The 21,099-nt window shown below is 39.9% G+C and overlaps 1 protein-coding gene across 8 annotated transcripts in view; it reads left to right on the top strand.

Moving 5' to 3' along the window:
- Positions 1-21,099, top strand: part of JADE2 (jade family PHD finger 2) — a 231,396-nt gene that overhangs the window by 171,823 nt on the left and 38,474 nt on the right. For all 8 annotated transcript variants that reach the window (XM_042455258.1, XM_042455257.1, XM_042455253.1 and 5 more), the window contains one exon: positions 6,067-6,528. In XM_042455258.1, coding sequence (XP_042311192.1) covers positions 6,067-6,528 — 462 coding nt within the window. The remainder of the gene's footprint in view (positions 1-6,066; positions 6,529-21,099) is intronic.

Below are 21,099 nucleotides of genomic sequence, written 5' to 3'. Positions count from 1 at the left end.
GTAAAACAACTACAAAATTATTATTCTTTGAATTGATGACCTTATTTAATTACAGTTTGAAAGTAAAGGTGATAAAGCAGATGCTGTTAACTCTGGTGCAACTAAAGACTAAATGGATTTTTATAGAGAGAGCATAGCATAGTTTGAGAAGAGTGGAATGAGGTTGGGCCAAATAACAATGAAAATGAAGGGTGAAGGTGAATGAAAAGAAGAAAATTTCTTCCCCCTTCATGATAACTCAGTAATATTAAGGAGTTAAATAAATACTGAGAGATGATTACTGAGGCAGAAAGAATAATTGTATATTATTACAGAAATAATAACTGAACAATACTAGTAGCACTGGAGAAATTTACTGGATGCAGAATGGATAGATGTTTTCTGTGCTTTTTCTTTTCTGAATACATCATACAAGGTTACCGATCCTCTTGTTCTAGCAAAGTTCCTGTGCTTTTGAATGCTGCATAGCAGGAAGCAGACTAGCAGGTGTCAGTGTCTGCCACTGCTTCACATTCATGCTGGGGACAACTTCAGTGATACATAGCTTACCTGTCAGACAGAAAGCAAAGCTACAACAAGAATGTTGGCTATCTCAAAGACAAGCAGCTGGAATCATTGTAGCCATGGTTTCTAGTTATGCTGCAGGTCAGACTTGCAGTCTTGATTGCATTGGGAATGGGGAAACATCCTTTCCACTGCACCTCTTGATTGGCTGGCTGTGGAGAATTGGGATATGGTAATTCCCATCTTTTTACTTATATATCAGCTTTTGCCAGTATATTGTTACATTACCCTCTTACCCTTTCCCGTCACCACTCCCTTCTCCTTCTGTGTCATGTCTTTTTAGATTGTAAGCCTGAGGGCAGGGAACCGTCTAACTAAAAGGATTGCATGTACAGCGCTGTGTAAATTTACAGCGCTTCATAAATAAAGGTTAATAATAATAATAATATACTGGCGGCTAGGAGAAGGTTTTGAGATAACATGAACTCTAAAGCTATACCTGCATTGTAGGAATAATGCAGTTTGACACAATTTTAAGTGCTGTAGTGCCGTCCTATGGAATCCTTGGATTTGTAATTTTATGAGGTCTTTAGCCATCTTTGCCAAAAAAAATGCTGGCGCCTCACAAAACTACATATTCCAGGATTCTGTAGGATGGAACCGTGGCAGCTAAAGTCGTATTAAACTACATTATTTCTACAGTGTAAATGCACCCTAACCTATGACCTCCTCTTCTCCCAGCATACCTTGATACTTGCCATTTCTACCACTTCCCCCAATGTGGTAAGTTGATATACCACTTTGGATGCCAGAGAGTTGCATATGATCCAGGGAGCTACCCTCTGACAATCAAGCTTCATGTGGGCTACAGAGAGGGTTAGGGGTACAAACATTTTACTGTCTTAGTTCTTCTGGGTCTGTACTTTCAAGCTCCCCCTGTTGGGGTCCTGGTCACTGGCATAAAGAAGGCTGGTAGAGGATGATCCATAAAGGTTTAGATGCCCACTTCCCAAGCCAGGGAAAAACCTGAGAACAAGTTCTTCTCTGTAAGTGGGAAGAGGCCATTTTATTTGGGGCATGGGGTATCATGACTTTTCATATTCTTTTCCCAGCTGGTTATTGGTTCTAAGCTGTCTTTAAATCTAACTGCTTTCTTGTGACTTTGCAGCCTTAAGCTATTGCTTAAGAGAACGATGCTTCAAGAAATGATACACCAAAACCTGACCTAATCCCTCTTTTTTCAGAATAAAACTTTCTTAAACTCTTTGTCAAGCTTTGGCATGCTCTTGGCTGTTCAACACACACAGGTTGTTTTCTTCCCCAGGAAATGGAAGGGCAAAATAGTTTTACTTTGTTTCACTCATAGTTCTGTCTTCCACCTGGGAAAGGTGGAGAAGAGGGTGAAGTGAATGAATGAATAATGGGTCAGAGCTGGGAATTTCTGGTTGAGCTTCTTTGCGTAGGGCTTAGGACAGGGGAGAAAGCTATGACACTAAGCTATCTGCTTATACAAGCATACTTGGATGTCATGAGCTAGTTATTGCTGAACTGCTTAACTATAGCATTCAGCTAAGCATGTTTTAACCTAGGACAATCAGATATGTGAAGTAATCTCCTTCCTGTTATGTACAGACATTGTCACTGTCCCCACATTTACCTTGTCTTCTTTGCAGTCTATTCTCTCCTGGTTGGCTGTATGGTTTCATTCTCTTAAGGGGAGGAGGGGCCCTATGCAGTTCAATAAATAAAAGAGTTGTAAATGTTCATTATCATGTTTTGTGCAATATTGTTTGGTAGTTACTGCTGAACCAGGTATTGTTCATTGTTGACCCATCAGCTTAGCTTGCTAATTATTTCCTATTTGCATTTTGGGCAGAGCCCCTGACAACTGCTACTTGCCATCTGTCAGAAGAAACCTGGGATGGGTGGTATTCTGTTTGTTTTATCTCTAAGGTAGTGCAGATAATCTTTCCTGCGTAAAAGGGCACAGTGTAGGCTGTTGTTCTTACAAAAGCCATAAACAATTTAATAATGATATTAATACTGTTTGTGACGCAAATAGGAAGGGGGGAAGAGGACAGAGGGAAATGGATTCATTTATTTCAGTAGTTTGAATGCTGTGCTACAGCCAGACAATTTCTTGCCCGGCTTTCATCTCAGTGCTGCAGCTAGTTGTGTGCGTAACAGTGCAAAGGATCTTTCCAATCCCTCATTTTAAAGTACCCCCAGATGTTACTCCAATATAAACACAATTGGCTCCATCAGTAGCTATCTATCTACATATGCAGTAAAATTACAGCTTTGGCTGCCGGACAAGAAAACTCAATCAAAGCTGTTTACTATTGGTAAAAGCCTGTAACCTCAGAATGTAGTAAGAGTAAGGAAAGTGACTCCTTTGCATCTTTTCAACATATTCTTCCCTCCTCCCCTCCCCGAGGTATTTGCATCAGGCATACCCAGAATAAAAGCCACATTATAACAGATCAGCCTTGCTTCATAAAACTGGGAAGTGATACGGATTTCTTACTGTGCATCTGGCAAAAACCGTGGAAGATCAGTACTCAGTATAGATGGACCTCCCTGTATGCTTTCCACACTGTGGGTTTCTAACCCTTGGTACTAAATGCAGTTTTGAAAATTTTGGTTGCAACTTTTGTTTGGGGGCTTCCAGGCCACCTCCTTAGACAGGTGCTCTTCCTATGAGTAACTCCACCACAGGCAGGTCATCCCAGAACGTACATACTGTACCACCATACAGGGAGGTCCATCTATTCTCCATGAGACCATGTGGTGCAAGGAGTAAATTATAAATACCCTTTCCTTTAAACCCAGGGGTCTTTTCACACAACTTAGTTATAGCACTATGAGTCCACTTTTACTGGGTTGGTTCCATCCTATAGAATCCTGAGTTTGTCAGTTTAAGGAAAGAGCCATTTAGAATTCCCTGCCAGGAATCTCTGCTCTGGGATCTTAGATTCCATAGGATGCAGCCATATCAGTTAAAATGGGATCATAGAGGGTATAATTGTGTAGTGTGAAAGGGTCCCAAGTATTCCTCCATCACACCTAAAAGAGGAAATTGGATGGGGGTGGGGTTTTGGGGGTGGGGGATTTAACTCTCTTCACGCCCATTCACTTGTAGCTTCTCTTTACTGGGTATTTTTAGTTCAGCAAAAGTGAGAAGCACTTTGGGGACCAGTTTGACAAAGATTAACAAATGTTTTTCTTTTTGCCTGAAATACCATTTGTCCTCATACTCCACTGAGAATGTGCAATATCCCAAATTACTTCTCAGTATCCTCCAGGAAGTGTCCTGTTTGTGTTAATGTGGCTGTTCCTAGCTGGAGCTCCTCTCCTTAACCACAAGATCCATGTTATGTAAACTGTTCGCAGGAGAGCAGTAAGCCCTTCAGAATATTTCCTTATTGCAGTTCAACTGGTTATTAGCAGCTGGAGCAGGCTGATTTCTTATGGGTTATGGCTTAAATAATTACCTGAGCTATTAAAAATTGTTAATGAATAGTGAGGGAATATAGAAGAAGACAGTGGAGAGTGACATACTACTAACTGGGAAATGTGTTCAATTTGGTGGAGAATGGCACTTCAGATTTTGCTGCCCGGGGGTGGGGGGGGGGGGAGAGGGTAGAACAAATTAACCAGGGAGGGCTCTAAAAATGTGTAAATTTCTCTGTAAAATAACTGTTGACAGCTATTTAGCCACTGCAGTGAACTTTATTAAGTTAATTTTTATGATGCTGGCTCATCACAAGCTGTGGTCTACTTTTTTCCCATGGTTTTTTTTATGTCCCTAATTAGAGACTATAGAATACCAAAAGGATACTAATCGACCCAATGTTTCCAGGGGTGTTTCAACCTCCTCCCCCACACTACTTCCTTCATGAACCTGTGACCAAATCTGTGAGCAAACACAAAATTAACCAAGGTAGTTTAAAGATTAAAAAGAGCAAGAAATAACAATGAGGTAGGATTTTCACATGCACATGTACACACACACACACACACACCCCATGTGTGACAGAGAAGCAAACATAGCCGTGAAAGGGAGCACTACTTGAGCTGTTCTGTTTTGTAGGCTTAGACAAAGGAGATTATCACATGTGAAAAAGGATGGGAGCGAAGTGGATCACTCCTGTCCTTATCGCATAATTGTGCAAAGATTAGCAAATGATATTCCCTCATTGACTTATCCCCTCAATTAAGTGAAATTGTTGCATCACTTCATTAACGGAAATTTATGAAAAGTAATGGACAATTCCACTTCATTGGTGGGATAATGACAAGATAAGTGTGATGTGTGTGATAATCTTCGCACAATCGTGCAATAAGGTTGGGATAAAGATGAGACTGATCTGCTTCGCTCCTGTCCTTTTTTACATGTGATCATCTTCTAAATCAGAATTTCAACCAAAATAATTCAACTGTCTCTTCACAGTCTGTTTTTGTGCTACTAATGTTACACTGTAGTGCTGTTCTTTAAAAAAAGGTTTTTATACTACATTTTTGGGGATGCCCTAGTGGGCAAAACAATGTATTAATCATTAAATAAATAGTGCTAAAATCTCACCTATCAGAACTTCTTCAGTTCATGCTCCTTTTATATAACCTCATTCTATTTGCTCCACAGCTTTATGCCAAAGCTAAACACATTTCTATTTCTAACACAGTGGTTCTCAAGCTTGAGTTCCCACATCTCATTGGGCTTCCCAGAAGTCCCAACCCCCATGATCAGTGATCAAGGATTCTGAGAGTGTATTCCTACAGTGTCTAGGAATCCAAGCTTGGGCACCACTATTCTAACAGGAAATCACTTTCCATGTCAAAAATGCAAGCACTTGTAATGCTTCCATAATATGTGATCAACAGTTGTTGATTGCACAGGTGTCCCATTCTGACCTCAGCAAAAGGGACAATGGGCTGAGCAGGCTTTACACAGAGGTCCTACCTGTGAGGAAGTGGTGGCAGTGGCTCCTTTCCTTATGCTTCTTAGAACAGAGTGTTAAACACAAGTGGATGTGTTAAGTATGTTATTTTTGGTGCTTGAAGAGGCATGACATGGGATGATGTATTGGGATTTTATCATCACTTGGCATGTGGACAACTGAATCAGGCTGAATTGGATCCAATTCAGCTGTCTATGTGCACACTGAACCCAAGATCACTCTGGTATTTCTAGAGTTTTCCCCAACCTAGTTCTGGGCAAAGTTGGAATAAGGACCAAATTATCTACAGGCAATAAACATAGCAGGAGTGGATGTGTGGCATATAAGCATGATCTTTTTTGGTGCTTGAAGACACATGACATGGGCTTAGGTATTAGGGGGATTTCATCATCTCTTCAAGGAAATCAAAAAGTCCAAAATAATAGCTATGGGGGATGCACCTTTTCTTCCTTTCCTCTCATGCCTGTGGCTTTAATTACAGTAACAGAACTTAGTTGTGATACTCTGATAATAGTGGTCCCAGATGGCAGTGTCTCATGTGAAGTGGCCCCCTGGGGCTTCATACTCAGGCTGTTGCTGTTTTTTTTCTCCCCCCCTCTAGTGCTCCATGCCTTCATGCATCACAGCATTCCACGTCACATGCGCCTTTGAACACAATCTGGACATGCGGACACTTTTAGCAGAAAATGATGAAGTGAAGTTCAAGTCCTTCTGCCTTGAACACAGCAGCGGTGCCACCAAGCCACCAGATGAAATGAGGATGGATGGAGATCAAGGCAAGCTAGACTTGGAAAAGGTGACAATGAGGAAGCAAAAGCTCCAGCAGTTAGAGGAAGATTTCTATGATCTTGTGAAGCCCTCCGAGGTGGCTGAGAACCTTGACTTAACTGAGTGGCTGGTTGATTTTGTCTATCAGTACTGGAAGATGAAGAGGAAAGCCAATTACAACAAGCCCCTGATGACACTCAAAACAGATGAAGTGGACAACTTAGCTCAACAAGAGCAGGATGTGCTGTACCGGCGCTTGAAGCTCTTCACACACCTCAGGCAGGATCTTGAAAGGGTAAGTAGAATTCTTGGTTTAGGTTTTTTTTTAAAAAAAAAAAAAGTCTCTACTGTTCTCTCAAGGCAATTTTAACAATAATTCTTTAACAAAAATCAATTTCTGCAAGGTCACATAAACTTGGCAGTGCCTAATCTCAGCTTCTGTTGTGATCATTTGCTTTTGTTATGGTTATTATTCATGAGGTCTCACCCTTCCATTTACCATTCCCATTGTGGCAAAGGGGTTGGTGCCCTGTAGCAAGATGAGCACCTGTCACTCTCTGTCTTGCTTAGAAATGGGGAAGGTCTGTGGAGCTTTGGAGGGCCCAAAACAAAGTTGTAGAAGATCATCCACTTCTAGTTATTCTAAGCTATCACAGATGTTAAATATAAAACCATAAAAAGTCTACCAATTTTTCATTTTTCTGATACTTTCATTTTTCCTTTAGTGTGAGGCAAAAGGTCACCCAGTGTTGGTTAACAGCTCTCTGTCCACTCTTGGTCATAGGCATCCTTCAGCACAAATCTACTGGTTGGTTGGAGAGAGGAGGGAGGTGAAATGCTCATTACATTCTCTGGTTCTGTAGTAAAATAGAAATATCTAACTACACATTTTGGACTCTCCTCATCAAACTAAAAGCACACTGCCAGGGTAGTAGACTGCAGTGCTGCTGAAAGTGGGGGTCCTTGGACCAGTGCTGGTCCTTGAACCATTGATGGCTGGTTCCTGATGAATTTCCAGGAAAGGGAAAAACAACTGTAGACAATGGGTACAAATAGGTGCAGATCCCTGGCATGCTGGAAAATATCCACACCACATCATATTGTCTGAAAAGCACTGTCAAAGAGAGATATCTCTTCTCATTAAAACCATTGTCTGCTTCTTCTTCTGTGACAAATGTTTATAAACAGGCATAAGTTTGCACGTAATATGCAGGGAATGCTTTTGACACTTTCTTTTTTAAAAAAACAAAAAACAAATAGACAGTGTTATTGAAGTGACTCACAATAGCAAATGGCCATGACAGCACTTCTTCTCCTTCCTTTTCTCTTGCTTTCCCCCTGCTGTGTCTAGCACTGGTTATGCTGATGCATGCAAGACCATAAGAGGAGATTTATTAGAGTCCTGCTCTCTGAAGTGCCACACTGGCAGTAGTCTTCTTGTAAATTTCTCTTTTTATTATCTACGCACTCACACATATGGAGGCACACAAAACACTGGCAGATCCAGCCGTGAAGCTATGGAAAGTAGGGGATATGAGGGCAGAGCTGGCACTCCATAAACAACTTATGAGGTGGAAGAAGCGAAACAAATTGCCCAGTAAAGATCTCTGGGAAAGGATATTAAAGAGAAAGAGAAAGGGGGAAAGTAGCAAAAATAAGCAAGGAAGACATAATCGTGCATGCAAATAGATGCAGAAGGGGAAAGCTCTGCTAGATAATATTTTAGAAGCCATGAAGCTGCGTTAATTTCACCAAGTTGAAGAGTAAAGTGGTGAAAGATTTTGCCCATTGTTTTCAAGATAAGCTGTGAAATGGTTGAATTTCTCTTGCAGTGGGAGAAGTAAAGATTCAAATGATACTTTTTAAAAACAATGTATTCAACATTTCTTTATTTGATGGTTTCACTTATTGTTATGAGTGGATTTATTTTAAATTATATAGCTTGCCATTCTGCTGAAAAGCCAGCAATACTAAGCATCAGTGGGCAAAATTCATTGGTTTAACTCCATTAGTCCATACTAGAATAAACTGGAACTTTCATGATGTGTTAAAAACAGATTTACAAGATTAAAAGGTTTTTAAAACCATGTGCAACAGTATTTAGGATGAATTAATGACAAGAGTGTTGGCACCACTTGAACCTCTTAGGGGAGGGTATTCCACAGTTAGGTTGCCATGGCTGAGAAGGCCTTCTCCCATGTCCCAGCACAATGTATTGATCTCACTGGTGGGACACAGAGGAGCTCCCCCACCTGCAGACCTCAATCCTCAGGCAGGCACATATGGGCAGAGGCACTCTCTCAAGTACTAAGGTCCCAAGCCACTTAGAGCTTCAAACATCATCACAAGTACCTTGAATTCAGACTAGAAATATATTGGCAGCCAGTATAATTCTTTTAAGACTGGCATTCTATACTGTCTGTATCGTATTCTAGTCATCAGTCGAGGAGCTGCATTTTGCACTAGCTGCAGCTTTCAAGACTTCTTCAAAAGCAACCCCACATAAAGTGATTACAGTAGTATAATCAGGAGGTTACCGGTGTATGGCCTACTGTGGTTAGGTGATCTCTGTCCAGGCAAGGCTGTAACTGGCACACCAGTCAAATCTGGCCCCAAACACTCTGAGCCACAGAGCCCATTTGGGCCTCCAATGCCAGAGATGGACCTAAGAGTACTCCCAAGCTATGCACCTGATCCTTCAGTGGGAGTGCAACCCCATTCAGAACAGGCTATTTACCCAGTTCCCAGGCCAAGAACCACCAGTGTACAGAGCCTCCATCTTACCAGGATTTACTTTCAGTTTATTGGCCCTCTCCGGCCATTACAGCATCCATGGATTGATACAGCACCTGCACAGCCCTAACTGAATCAGATGACTAGAAGAAATAGAAAATTGAATTTAGGCCCAAAATGGCAATCATGTGGCCCTCCAGATGTTGCTGAACTGCAGCTCCCAGCATTTCTCACTGTTAACTGTGCAGTCTAAAGCAGATGGGAGCTCCAGTCCAGCTACCAGGGCTGCATAATTCCCACCCCCTGATTTAGACCAAGGTAAAAAGTGTCCCTGCCTCTAACACAGCAAGGCAGAGTGGGCGTATCCCACACTTTGGATAGAAATGCCACAAATCCACAAGAGAAGCTGTGTGGAGATGATCAAGATTTGAAGAAGGCAGAAGGGGCCTTCTTCAAATCCCCAGTAAAGAAGAAGAAAAAAGTTGTTTAAGATTACCTTGGACCTTGTGCATCAGTTTTCACTATATTCTTAACAGCCTGCTGGAAATTAGCATCATAATCAAAACATAAATGTTGTTGACTTTAAATCAGTTTTTTATGGATTACTATGTGGTGTCCAATTACAGATGATCATAGTTATCTTTTGTTTGGACTGCCTAACTATCCTTTAAAATATCAAATCCCTATTTCTCATGTGTTCCTGGACAGTATAATAATGCCACCCAGACATCTAAATCCAGTTATTAGCTTTAACTAAAGTAAACCTACTTAATGATTTAAATATACATAAACAGCAGCTTACTATGTTACCAATGATTCAGAGAAAATGCCTCTTTTCCTGATACATGTGCTACCTGCCCCCCACTATCAGTAATCATTTAGTATTCTGGAAATGTGTCTTTAAAATTGTTTAGGAAAGCTTCTCTACTAGATATCTCAACGTAAAGAAATTAAGTTGAAATGGTTGTATTGTAATATCTGAGACATTGCTTTCACCATAAATTACTGTATATACTCAGTTACAAGCCAACGTCATGTATAAATCAGGGTCAGATTTTGGAGCCAAAATTATGGATTTTGCCATGACCTGTGGATAGGTCAAGGGTAAAAATTGGGAGGGTCCTTCAGTGTATGTATGTATGCATATGGCAAGAGCGACTCTCATTGAGGCTTTTCTTCATGTTTTAGCTTTTGTCTCAGCCGGACTTGTGGGTGGGAGGGAGACTCTTAAACAAACAGCAATATCCATCAGTCACCCAGGACTCTTTCTAATTGGCTTTTTCTTGCTAAGCTGCTCTCCACACCACATGTGGAAATCTGAAAGAGCTGCTATCATGTTTCTATAGTGACCTGTAAATAAGTCGACCTGGGATTTTGAGGTCAATTTTTGGGCATACATTTTTAGACTTATAGATGACTATATATGGTAATTTGGATTGAAGAAGTTTGTTGTTGTGGATTCAGGCTACAGTGGTTTTTACCATTGTTGCATTGGTAGTAGCTTGTAGAATTGAGAGTTTCTTCTCTAGACCCTTTTTCAAATATACACTATAAATGCTCTGTTTAAATTAAAGAAGTTTCAGAGTTACCTGCCTATTGATTTCTTCATGGAAGAAAAACTTTGAATTATAAATGTGCCGAAGTTACTGTCTAGTATGAAGGTTCAAGGTCTTCTCAGTCTGAATTGTGACTTAGAAAACCAGATTGAGGGTATAGCATTACTTTGGCATCAGATTTGTGCCTATTGCAGCTTCTCATCCATATCTTGAGTCCACAGGAAACTTGTTTCAGGTGAATTTTGCTCTAACCTTTTCCCATAATGATGATGGACTTTCTCCCACTGCTTTGGTCTACTAGAACAGTCCCAGGAGATGTTGCAGAAAGAACTTTTGGCCCACTATAATAATATGGGTTTTTAAAATATGTAATAAATATTTCATGTTTTTTTAGTTGCATTTTAAGTTAATGTTGTAAAAGTAATGTTTAAATTGGTTTGATGGTTTAATGCTTTTAAACATTTGTACTCCATACTTTTTTAGCTGTTTTGTTTTAACATATATTGTAAGCCATTTTGAGTCCCATTTTGGAGAAAGACAGGCGGAATTCCAATAAATAAATAAATAAATAAATCCAAAAGCATCTCAAGCCTGTGTGAGGCCCCAAGGCCAGAAGAAGCAGATCTCGTAACTAGTTGGAGTTTCAGTTCTTCTTTCCCTCTCTACTAGCTTCCAGTCATCCTGACCCTCATTGATTCAGTTTTCTTTTAATCCAAGTTTCTTTTTACTCATCCTGGTTGTTTCACGCTGTGCACATACTGAAACTACTTGAGAAAGTACTGAAGTTACTTAAGCTAGAAAGTACGTACAGAAATTACTTGAGAAAATACTGGTTATTTGAGCTACAAATGAGCACCTTCAGTGTACGAGTATCAAACTTCACATCTCCATATAGTCTTTCCTTGTGGTTTCATGTACAGCAATTGCTAACACACAATAAAATTCAAAGGGCATGTGTACTTGGGCCAGTTTCCCCCTACCCTCATCACGACTTGTCTACGCAACACAGGGCCAGATTTCTAACGTAAAGATGAATGTCCCATGACACAAGGCCAGTTCCACATTGAATCCACCCTATCCTTGCCCAAAACAGTTTTTTAAAACTCACTTTTTGCTCTGAATTTTGCAGAAAAATCCAGAGCACTCCATAGTGATGACATGTGGCCACATGCACACACATGCTGTCTGGCACTGGCACTGGTAGTGTGAATCATTCCCTTTGACGCTTACAAGAAGTGATCCACCCTGGTCACCTTATTTGTGACCTCAGAGGGAAGGACTCATGACAGTGGTGGTGGCACTGGGCAGCACAGTGGGATGTGTGTATAGATAGCCATCTGGCATCACTATGGAGTGCAGCGGCAACAGGGAATCCAGGGCAGCTCCAGGCCAGAATACTCTGGGAGCAGGCCAGAATATTCTGACCAGTGAGGATAAGCCCTTAGTGGGGTCAAAGACATCACTTTGAGACTGTGCTCACAAGAGCTGAAATTTTCATTTCATATCTAAAGAGTGGAGGTGGGACAAGGGACAAGAACAGGGATATCACGAGACACAAATGGGTGCTAAGTGTGGGGAAAAATAGTTAAATACTGTTGTTGTTTTTTAATGGAATTGGTGGAAGGATGTTAAATGCTGAACAGAAGCAGTCTGACAGTTCACAGAATGAAATCTTGGACTCCAGCAGCACTTTGTGATATTATCTTCTACAGACTATTGTCAAAACAGTCGGCAACTCCAGAATATCTTAAAAATTGGACTAAAACTTTTTTTCAAGTAGAATAGCGATTCCTGAAATACATAAGTGATTTTATAATTTCTGCCCTAGATTATATGATTATGCAGTGAGAAACTGTGTACCTGCAAGAACTGTCTTCAAAACTTCACTCAGTTATATATTTAGCCATGGCCTTTGTCCTTCAAGGAATATTTTGGTCATCGTTGGATGGTGACAATATGTTTTAGCAAAAAGTTTTTCACTAGAAGACCACTGTCTTGGATTATCTAAGATTATGTTGATTCAGAAAGTAATCTTCGTTTGTAAAGTAATTTGCTTTAATTAACCTCAATAAAGATTGATAACTTTGCAAGGTGTCTTGGTTGGTCCTTTAGTTAGTTCACAGTGGTGAATAGAAGAGCATAGTATCAGCTTTTAGTTATATTGATGAAAGTTCTAGAGAATAAGAGGCATTTTTCTCTTAGACATATAAATTTAAAAAACTGAAAGATAATGCCAGACATTTAGCACTTCTTGCCAGAGGCAGTTGTTTCTTTTGTAAAGAGGTTTCATTTGATGTTTACTTCAATCTCAAATAGAAAAGCTCCAGTTGAAATACATAGTGTATGAATCACAACTTTATGGTTAAATGCTGGATTTTTTTTAATCTTTCCAACTCCTTAATAAGTATGTCAGTATTTTCTTGAAAACTATGAACATCATTAGATTTATAAAATATCTAGAGCAGGCATGGTAGGCCTGGCAGGTGATCTTCAGGAAGACAGTCACAGCTAATTTAAGCATACAAGAGGCTATTCCCTCATCAGTTTCGATGATTTGCTCCTTCTGCTATCCAGTTCCTTACCCGGTTTTTTCCTGCTGGTTTTATGGTGGGACTGAGAGCATCCTCATTATACTGAAGTACAATAACATTAAAATACACAAAACAGTGATATTGGGCCAACTAAAATGCACAATACAGTCACCCCTCCATTCTTGCAGACTTGAAATTCACAGTCTTGAATATTCACAGAGGGGCGACCCCCACGGCACACACCCCATCCAAGGCTGTAGGGCTTGAATATCAGCAAGTCTTTGTTTTCACGGGGGGGGGGGGGGGGGGGTCCAGAACAGATCCCCTGCAAAAATAGAGGGTCGACTGTGTACATGTTGTGAGCTTTCGAAACTCTACTTGCTTCTTCATCTGGCAGAGAAGCCAATGGAGCTTCAAAAACTTGCAACATGTATTTTGTGCATTTTGGTTGGTCCAATAAAGATATCATTATTTTGTGGATTTTGGATGTTATTCTACTTTGCTATATGGCCAATACAGTTACTCCTGGCTATATATCATTATACCAGAGCATGTGTGCATATAACAACATAGATGAATTATTTTTTTAAAAAAAATCACTCAGTAACAATTGAAAAAAACACATATGAAACAAAGTGTAAAGTGTACATCCTGTGGTGTCACCAAATAAGGCAAAGATTTTACTGATCTAGCCTTTTGGGACAGAGTACAATACTACTTTAAATGTCAGCCTTCCTTAGTGATAGATGCCCTACTATTCCCACTAATGGTGCCACCCAGTTTCTCAAAACTTCCTTTCTGTAATCTCCATCTTCTCTTGTTCACCTCAGGTGCTCCCTCTCTCATCCAGTCATTCACTTCACATTTCTTCTAACCCTTTTCATATTCTCATTGATCCCATTCTCTGTAGCACTGCAGCCCCTTCTCAAAATCAGGTTTTGATTATATGGACCTAACTTGTTCAGTTAAGAAGTTTGAAGTTTTCTGGTGGATATCTACAGCTGTAGGTTTAGGGTGAGCAGTCAGTGGGCTGAAAAATACAGTCACGACGACGATGATGATGATGATGATGATGATGATGATGATGATGATGATTTTGCAGCCCTCAATGCCCAGAAAGAAAATATGGCTGGAAGACATGAAATTTCCAAGTCCCCCCCCCATTCACCTTTGCTGTCCAGACTTTATGCTTGGCATAAATTTTCAGATATAGACATGATAGTTGAGGCTGCTGAAGAACCATATTATTTACAATCAGAGATAAGAAAGTTAGTAGAAAAGGATTAACGTGTTTTTAATTGTTAATAAGCTTTTTTTAAAATTAATCTGTTGGGTTTTATGCTATTAAGATTCTGTTAAATGGCCTTTTAAATTTAAGTTAAATGCATGCTCTAAAAAATCCTACCAGAATGAAGCTTAAAATGCTATCCATTCTTTTCCTCTCACTTCCCCCACATCTCTGTTTTGAGCTTGGAAGATAAGGAAACAACTCTCTGAATTTTTGATAGCTCTGTTTTTCATCTATCCCACCCAAAAACCCTCTTTTGCTTCCCTTTCTCCCTTTCTCATAATTTCATCTCCTTACACTACTCTTTCTTTAATCTGTTGTGAACTCTAGCTTGTAAATTCCCAAACCTGTGGGACTTTTAAAAAGGAGTTTTGCAAAAACTCAAAAGAATTTGGCACTGAGTAAAGAACTACCGTATATACTTGTGTACAAGTCGACCTCATGTATAAGTCGAGGGAAGGTTTCATGGTCAAAATCCTGGATTTTGATATGATCTGTGGATAAATCAGGGGTAAAACTTAGAGGGCTATAAGGAAGGATAGAAAGGGGGAAATACCACTTACGTCCCTGCTTCTCCTTCTCTGGACCTTTCCCAATGATTCCCAGGTGCTGGAGGAGAGGTTTTAACATCGGATTGAGAAAGGAAACAAGTGGATTTAAATGGAGAGTTGTTTCCATAGGAAGCAAGGTCTTGCAAACTGGACTGGAGACAGAAGCAAGTGGTTTTAAATTGAGAGGGTTTTTTTTTTTCCATAGGAAGCTAGGACTTGCAAAATGGACCAGAGAGAAAAGCAAGTGGGTTTAAATAAAGAGGTTTTTCCAAAGGAAGCAAAGGCTTGCAAAACGGAGCAGAGAGAGAAGCAAGTGCTTTTAAATGGGGAGTTTTTCCAATAGGAAGCAAAGGCTTGCAAAACAGACTGGACGGGGAAGAAATTGGTGTTCAGTGGAGATTGGGGTGTCAGGCTTGCTTGGTTTAGGACCCTTCTAAGCAATAATAATAATAATAGTAATAATAATAATTTTTATTTCTATCTTCCCGCCTCTCCCAGTGGATCGAAGCAGGATCACAGCAAGGTTAAAATTACAATTACAGTATTGCAGTATTAGTTACCGCACCATTAAAACCACAGTTAAAAACATAAAAGCATAAAAGCATAAGAACCTAAAAACATTAACATCAATCAATCATGGGGTCAGATGGTCTCATTCCATACTAGTGGTCTCCATAGGAAGTCAGGAGGATAAGCGCTGCAGAAGAGCTCTGTTTTTACCGCCTTCTTGAAGGTTTCTAGGGATGTAACAAGGCAGGTCTCCTCTGGGAGTCCATTCCAAAGTCTAGGGGCAGCTATGCTGAATGCCTTTAGGGAAGTAGAAACATGTTTGGATGCTGGTATCTCCAACAAGTTCTTCCCACTTGTTCTAAGAGTGCAGGGCAGATTGTATAGGGAGATGCATTCCCGTAAATAACCCGGACCCAAGCCATGTAGGGCTTCAAAGGTAATGACCAATACCTTGTATTGTGCCCGGAAGCTGATTGGGAGCCAGTGTAGATCTTTCAAGATAGGTGTTATATGGTCAAGTCTCAAAGAACTAGTGGCCAACCTGTCTGCCGCATGTATTGACCACTGATGTATTGACTCTTATATAAGTCTACCCAAAATTTTAGGGTCAATTTTGGGGCATCAATTTCTTGACTTATAGTCGAGTATATACAGTAGCTGGGAAAGATAAAAACTGTAAAAAGAACTGGCTGGAGAAAGTAAAATAATTTACTTTCTTCACTCTTCTTTACTATCTCGCATTTAATTAATAATAACTTAAATTTATAAATTGATTCTGTAATTAAGTAAATGCTGCAGTTTTAACTTAATTAAATCTTTTAGTTAAGAATAAATTTAACTAAGGGGCAGCCCGCAGCCACCTCTCTGCGCCAGATTAGGGCCACAGCAACAGCAGACCATGGCCCTGATCTCACCTTTCTGCGACATGAAAAGGGCACTGTAGCTGCTGGTGGACAGCTTTTCCGTGCTTCTTTGGCACTGCATCATCTAGACGCAGCACCAGAGAAGCACTTTGATGCTGCACACCGTGTGGTGCAGCGCACGGTGTCATACCAAGCTGGGGGCAGAGTTGGGGCATGCATCATTGGATGTCTTTATGGCTGGTCTGTACAGCCTCTAGTTGCCTCTATTGTTAGAATACTTCCAAGCTAACTGGTAACATGTGATTTTAACTAGTTCCTGTTTCAGTATTTTCAGTTTATTTCAACAATAAATGATATTTTAAAATCCATTTATCGTCATAACCTCCACAGGAGATGGAAAATGCTGAACATTTTATCTCCTTTATGCAAAAAGTGCAGCACCTTGAAGATCTTAGTGCCTCAGACTTGTTCACAGGATCACTTCTTGCTTTAAAATTGTAGATTAGCTGTCCAAATTTAAAGAATGCTTAAATTTTATGAAAAACAAACTTTGTAAAAATAATTATATTATTTTCAGTAGATTTGAAGTAAACATGCATAAAACCACATCCCCAGAAAGTATAATTTTGCAGTAGGAGAAAAGTCCAAGAGGTGTTTGTTGGTGAAGCACTAAATTGAATCCAGGTTTCTAGTATGCTATATGTAGGACTTCCACTACTTTCTCAGTGGAAGAGGACAACAAGTGTTCCTGTGAATAATACCAACAGCTTACCTTTACTGCCAAGTTTTAAAATTATCCATAAAATGTAAAATTGTATTCTCATAAAATGATTGGTTTTGGACACTGAATGTACAAAGTGCATTTTCCTAAACAAATCCTTTCACACCTTGATGGGCATTTATCTCATACTGACAAAGGCAAGCCATTTACATTTGCAAAATAAGTTCCCTTTGAAAGGCTAAAAAGCACACATTAGTTTCAAAATGGAATTCTCCTATTCCTCACTAATTAGAAGCTATTGAGGCAGTTATAGTCATATTTTCCATTCACTTTTGATTGCTTTTACTTGCAAACTGACATCAACTTTTGCATTCATTTGCATAATACGATCCTTTGAGAAGCCTTTTTTTAAAATGAACCTAAAACCTATGACAGTTTTAAAGTACTCCATTACCTCTTTTCTTTAATTCTATTCTATTCTTTTAAAAAAAGCAAACATGCCTGTAGTGGTCCTACAATTCTCTGAGCACCCAAAACTTTTGAAAATAATAATATTTAAGGGCAGGTCTGTCCCTCCTTGTTTACATCCGTTACAAACTATTGTATGTTATTTGTCTAGTTCTGTATTTGGAATTCAGATCCTGGAAGTTCACTATCTACCTAAAACTCTCACATTCTTTCAGCAGTAAAGATGCAATAAACCAGGGAAAATTGGACATGTGTTAAATGCATGATGTCTCTGTTACTGTGGATGATGATACTTTCAAAGCAAACTTGTGACAGCATCAACTCTGTTATTATTTTAGTAAAAGATTAATGAAGTAGGTGGGAAGGTCAAAGGTGGGGGTTAAGAATACATTGCTTCCTAAACACACTTCAAAAGTAACTGGCTTGACAGGCTTATTAATGCTGTTGACGCAGATCATACAATAATGTCAAAATAGACATAGAAGATGAATAGAAAGCCCAGCATTACGTGACTGTTGTTATGTGTCAAAGTAAATTACTGAAAATACTCTTGAGACCACTTTCCTGTGCCCTTAGTGTCTTAAGTAACAATTTAGTTTTCCTCCCTACTCTCTCCTCCCTCCACATACCGACACCCACTTTTTACTCACGAATATAATGTAGTTATGAGTTCAGACATCTCAAGGAAGGTTTATTTTCTTTTACTCTATTTTCTTTGTTTGGTGTACAGTGTTCTTTATTTAGCTGAAGTACCATAGATTAAGGTATCAGTAGTCCAGTTGCCACAGCAGGCCCTATTACACCATTGGCAGTAGGCCTCATCACTTCTTATTGTTGTTATTGCAGATAGGGATGACAGGGTTGCATTTAAAAATATAGCCATATTAGTTTGGAAAATGAGTATGCAAAGGGATCTTTGCATACAGGATTGCATTTAGTCATTTTCACTGCCTTAAGCCACAGCCTGGATTCACCGAGTCCACTGCTGCCCATCTAAGCTACATGTGGTTTGGGCAATGCATCCTGATTTGATTTGAGACCAGCAGAGGCCAGGCTGAATTCACCTTGGACACTGGGAGCTTGGTGAGGAGAGAAGGCTTCAGCACAAGAGTCACCTGTGTATCGGATGTTAAGATGGTGGTATTGACCAGAAGGGGTTATAAAACTAGGTTTTTTGCCACTGACACCAAAGTCCCCGTAAAGCAGAAGCAAGTACGAACGAAAATTACCCAGTTTTTTCCAGAAGAAACTAATGAACAGGGAGTGAGAAATAAGGAGCAATGTCCTACGTATCCAGTTTGGATTGGTCCTTGGACCTTAAAGGAAATCTTAATAACTATAAGAAGGAGTCTGAAACCACTAATTTGGCCACTGAACTGTCTTGTGCTGAGACTTTGACACCAACACCTTTAATTCAACCTCCCAATAAAAATAATCTGGGAGAACTTGAGGGGAAGTCACTAAAGCAGCCCCAGATAATGATGACGATGTAACAAAGATAGAAATAGAAAACCAGATTTTGACATCAGATAGTGACTATTAGTCTATCAGTAGTTGGCTTCTTTGCTTAACTGAGGACATCCAGATGATGAGAGCTTTTTTGAGTGAGTCTAATAAACTTTTAACAATTCTTGTGGACATCTGTATAAAGCATTGGTTGAATCAAGAGAAAGAGAGTACTGACAGTTCAAACAGAACTATTAATACTATCATGGTCCCCAACAAGGTTTGTGACAAAAAAGTTTCCAAAAGGAAAGTTACAGCTAAAAAGAAGAGTAAAAAGAGTAAGAATGTTAAAAATTGGAAACAAACTCACTATAGAAGGATGCAGCGCCGCACGGACATCATCGTTGCATGAGAGTGCGTCAATGGCACCTCACTCATGGCAGAAAAAGAACCCACTGGAAGCGAGTTCTTTTTAAGCCTCACAAATGCCGCAGCATTTGTCGGCTATGGCCTCCATCTGGAGGATAAAGGAGCAGCCTGCGACCGCCCCTTTCCCCCAATCTATACAGCCCCTAAATTTAGCGAATACATTGTACCACTGTCAAGTAGAGCTTGGGAAAGTTACTTTACAGGACTGCCATTCCTCCAAAAAAGTTATAATCCAAAAAAAGTTAACATTTCTAAGCTCTTCTTTTTAAACTCCTCATGAGCAGCAGAGCTCCATTAAAAGCAAAGCTTTTAATATGGGAATTTGCTCCATTATAAATCAACTTATGCAGGTCACAGAAACTGCACAATTTGTACAAATTTTTAACTTGGGAACGTGCTTAAGTGTAGAGTATAAACAACTATGAGTAAAGTCCTACTCCTATAATTATTTCTAAAAAAGTAGTTTTCTGTTCATTTGATGTAGTTAGGATTTGGCTGGGGTCCTGGAAAGATGTCCAGGAAGAGCTTAATTACACCAAGAAAGATTTGTTTTCACACTGGCTGCCAATATTGTTTATGGATATGATTGTAGTGGCTTTGCCCAGGGCTTTGGTGAAAGCAAATTTTCACCTAATTGGTTCTTAAATGAACTAGGTTGTCTCAGGCCAAAAGGGGATAGGCATATTTAGTCACCAATTCCATCTATATTTACCTCACATCATGTTTCTGGGAATGTGTGACAGGAAGGCTTAAACCATCAATAAAGTCATGTTCAAGATCAGAAGCACTTTTATTGTCTCTGCACTAGACTTGAGAAAAGCAAATGTGGAAGATATTCAGTCTCTTTACCTTGGGCCTGGCCTTGACATTCAGGAACCAAGGTTGTGCTGCCAACCCCTGTTGTTGCTTCAGCATCGATAATGTGTCAGGAAGCAATTTGGCACTTGAACAGCTCTTTTTGGTCTCCTTGATCTGTGTTTGTTATTGCTTTTTTTTCTGAATGGCTATTCCACTGAAATAGGATAGCCAACTGGTAGAAGGTTTCTTTTATCACTGGCGTTCCTACTTCATACAGTATTTATGCTGAACTGAGCTTTTCCCTGAGGTAAATTTCTTGCATCAGTCCCTGGTAAAAATGACACATCTCCTGAAGGAAGCAAGACAGAAATGACCTTTGGATGACTGGGCTTATTTCGGAAATACTGTCATTTGCTGTACACCTGCTGGGTTTTAACTCTTTGTGCTGCTTTTAAAACAAAAGTCCTTATTGGACCATGAAAACCAACTATGAAAAGACAATGCTAAAAAATCAGGCCATTGTCCCTTAAAAGAAGACCCAGTATGTGTGAAGATGAAGTAGCTAGATTATAAATCAATTAGGGGCCGAGCATACAGAGACACAAAACCTGGCCATTCCTGGGTTTTCCTGATTTGGCTGGAACCCCCTCTGTCCACACAGCCCACTCCCAAGGTAAGCCAAACACTCACAGACAATCTGCACAACGCTGCATCAAGCTGTGCTACACTGTTTTTTTCGCCTCCTTCCCATGCATGCACACGATCACACAAACACACTGTGACTGCCAATTCCTTCTCTTGTCCCATGCAGCTGCCCTCTCATTGAAGCCCCATGAGACTGGCCACATAGTTGCACAATTGATACACTTCCCATAGCACAACAAAGCACAATCATGGAAGACTCCCATATATGCTCCTTTTTGCTCCCCTTCACCCCATGGGACCCTTTGGGCTGGCTAGTTAGTGTATGTT

Source organism: Sceloporus undulatus, chromosome 2, assembly GCF_019175285.1.
Source record: "Sceloporus undulatus isolate JIND9_A2432 ecotype Alabama chromosome 2, SceUnd_v1.1, whole genome shotgun sequence".
In the NCBI taxonomy this organism is placed as follows: Eukaryota; Metazoa; Chordata; class Lepidosauria; order Squamata; family Phrynosomatidae; genus Sceloporus; species Sceloporus undulatus.
The sequence above is the reverse complement of the archived record's forward strand: the minus strand, read 5'-3'. Positions and strand labels throughout refer to the sequence as shown.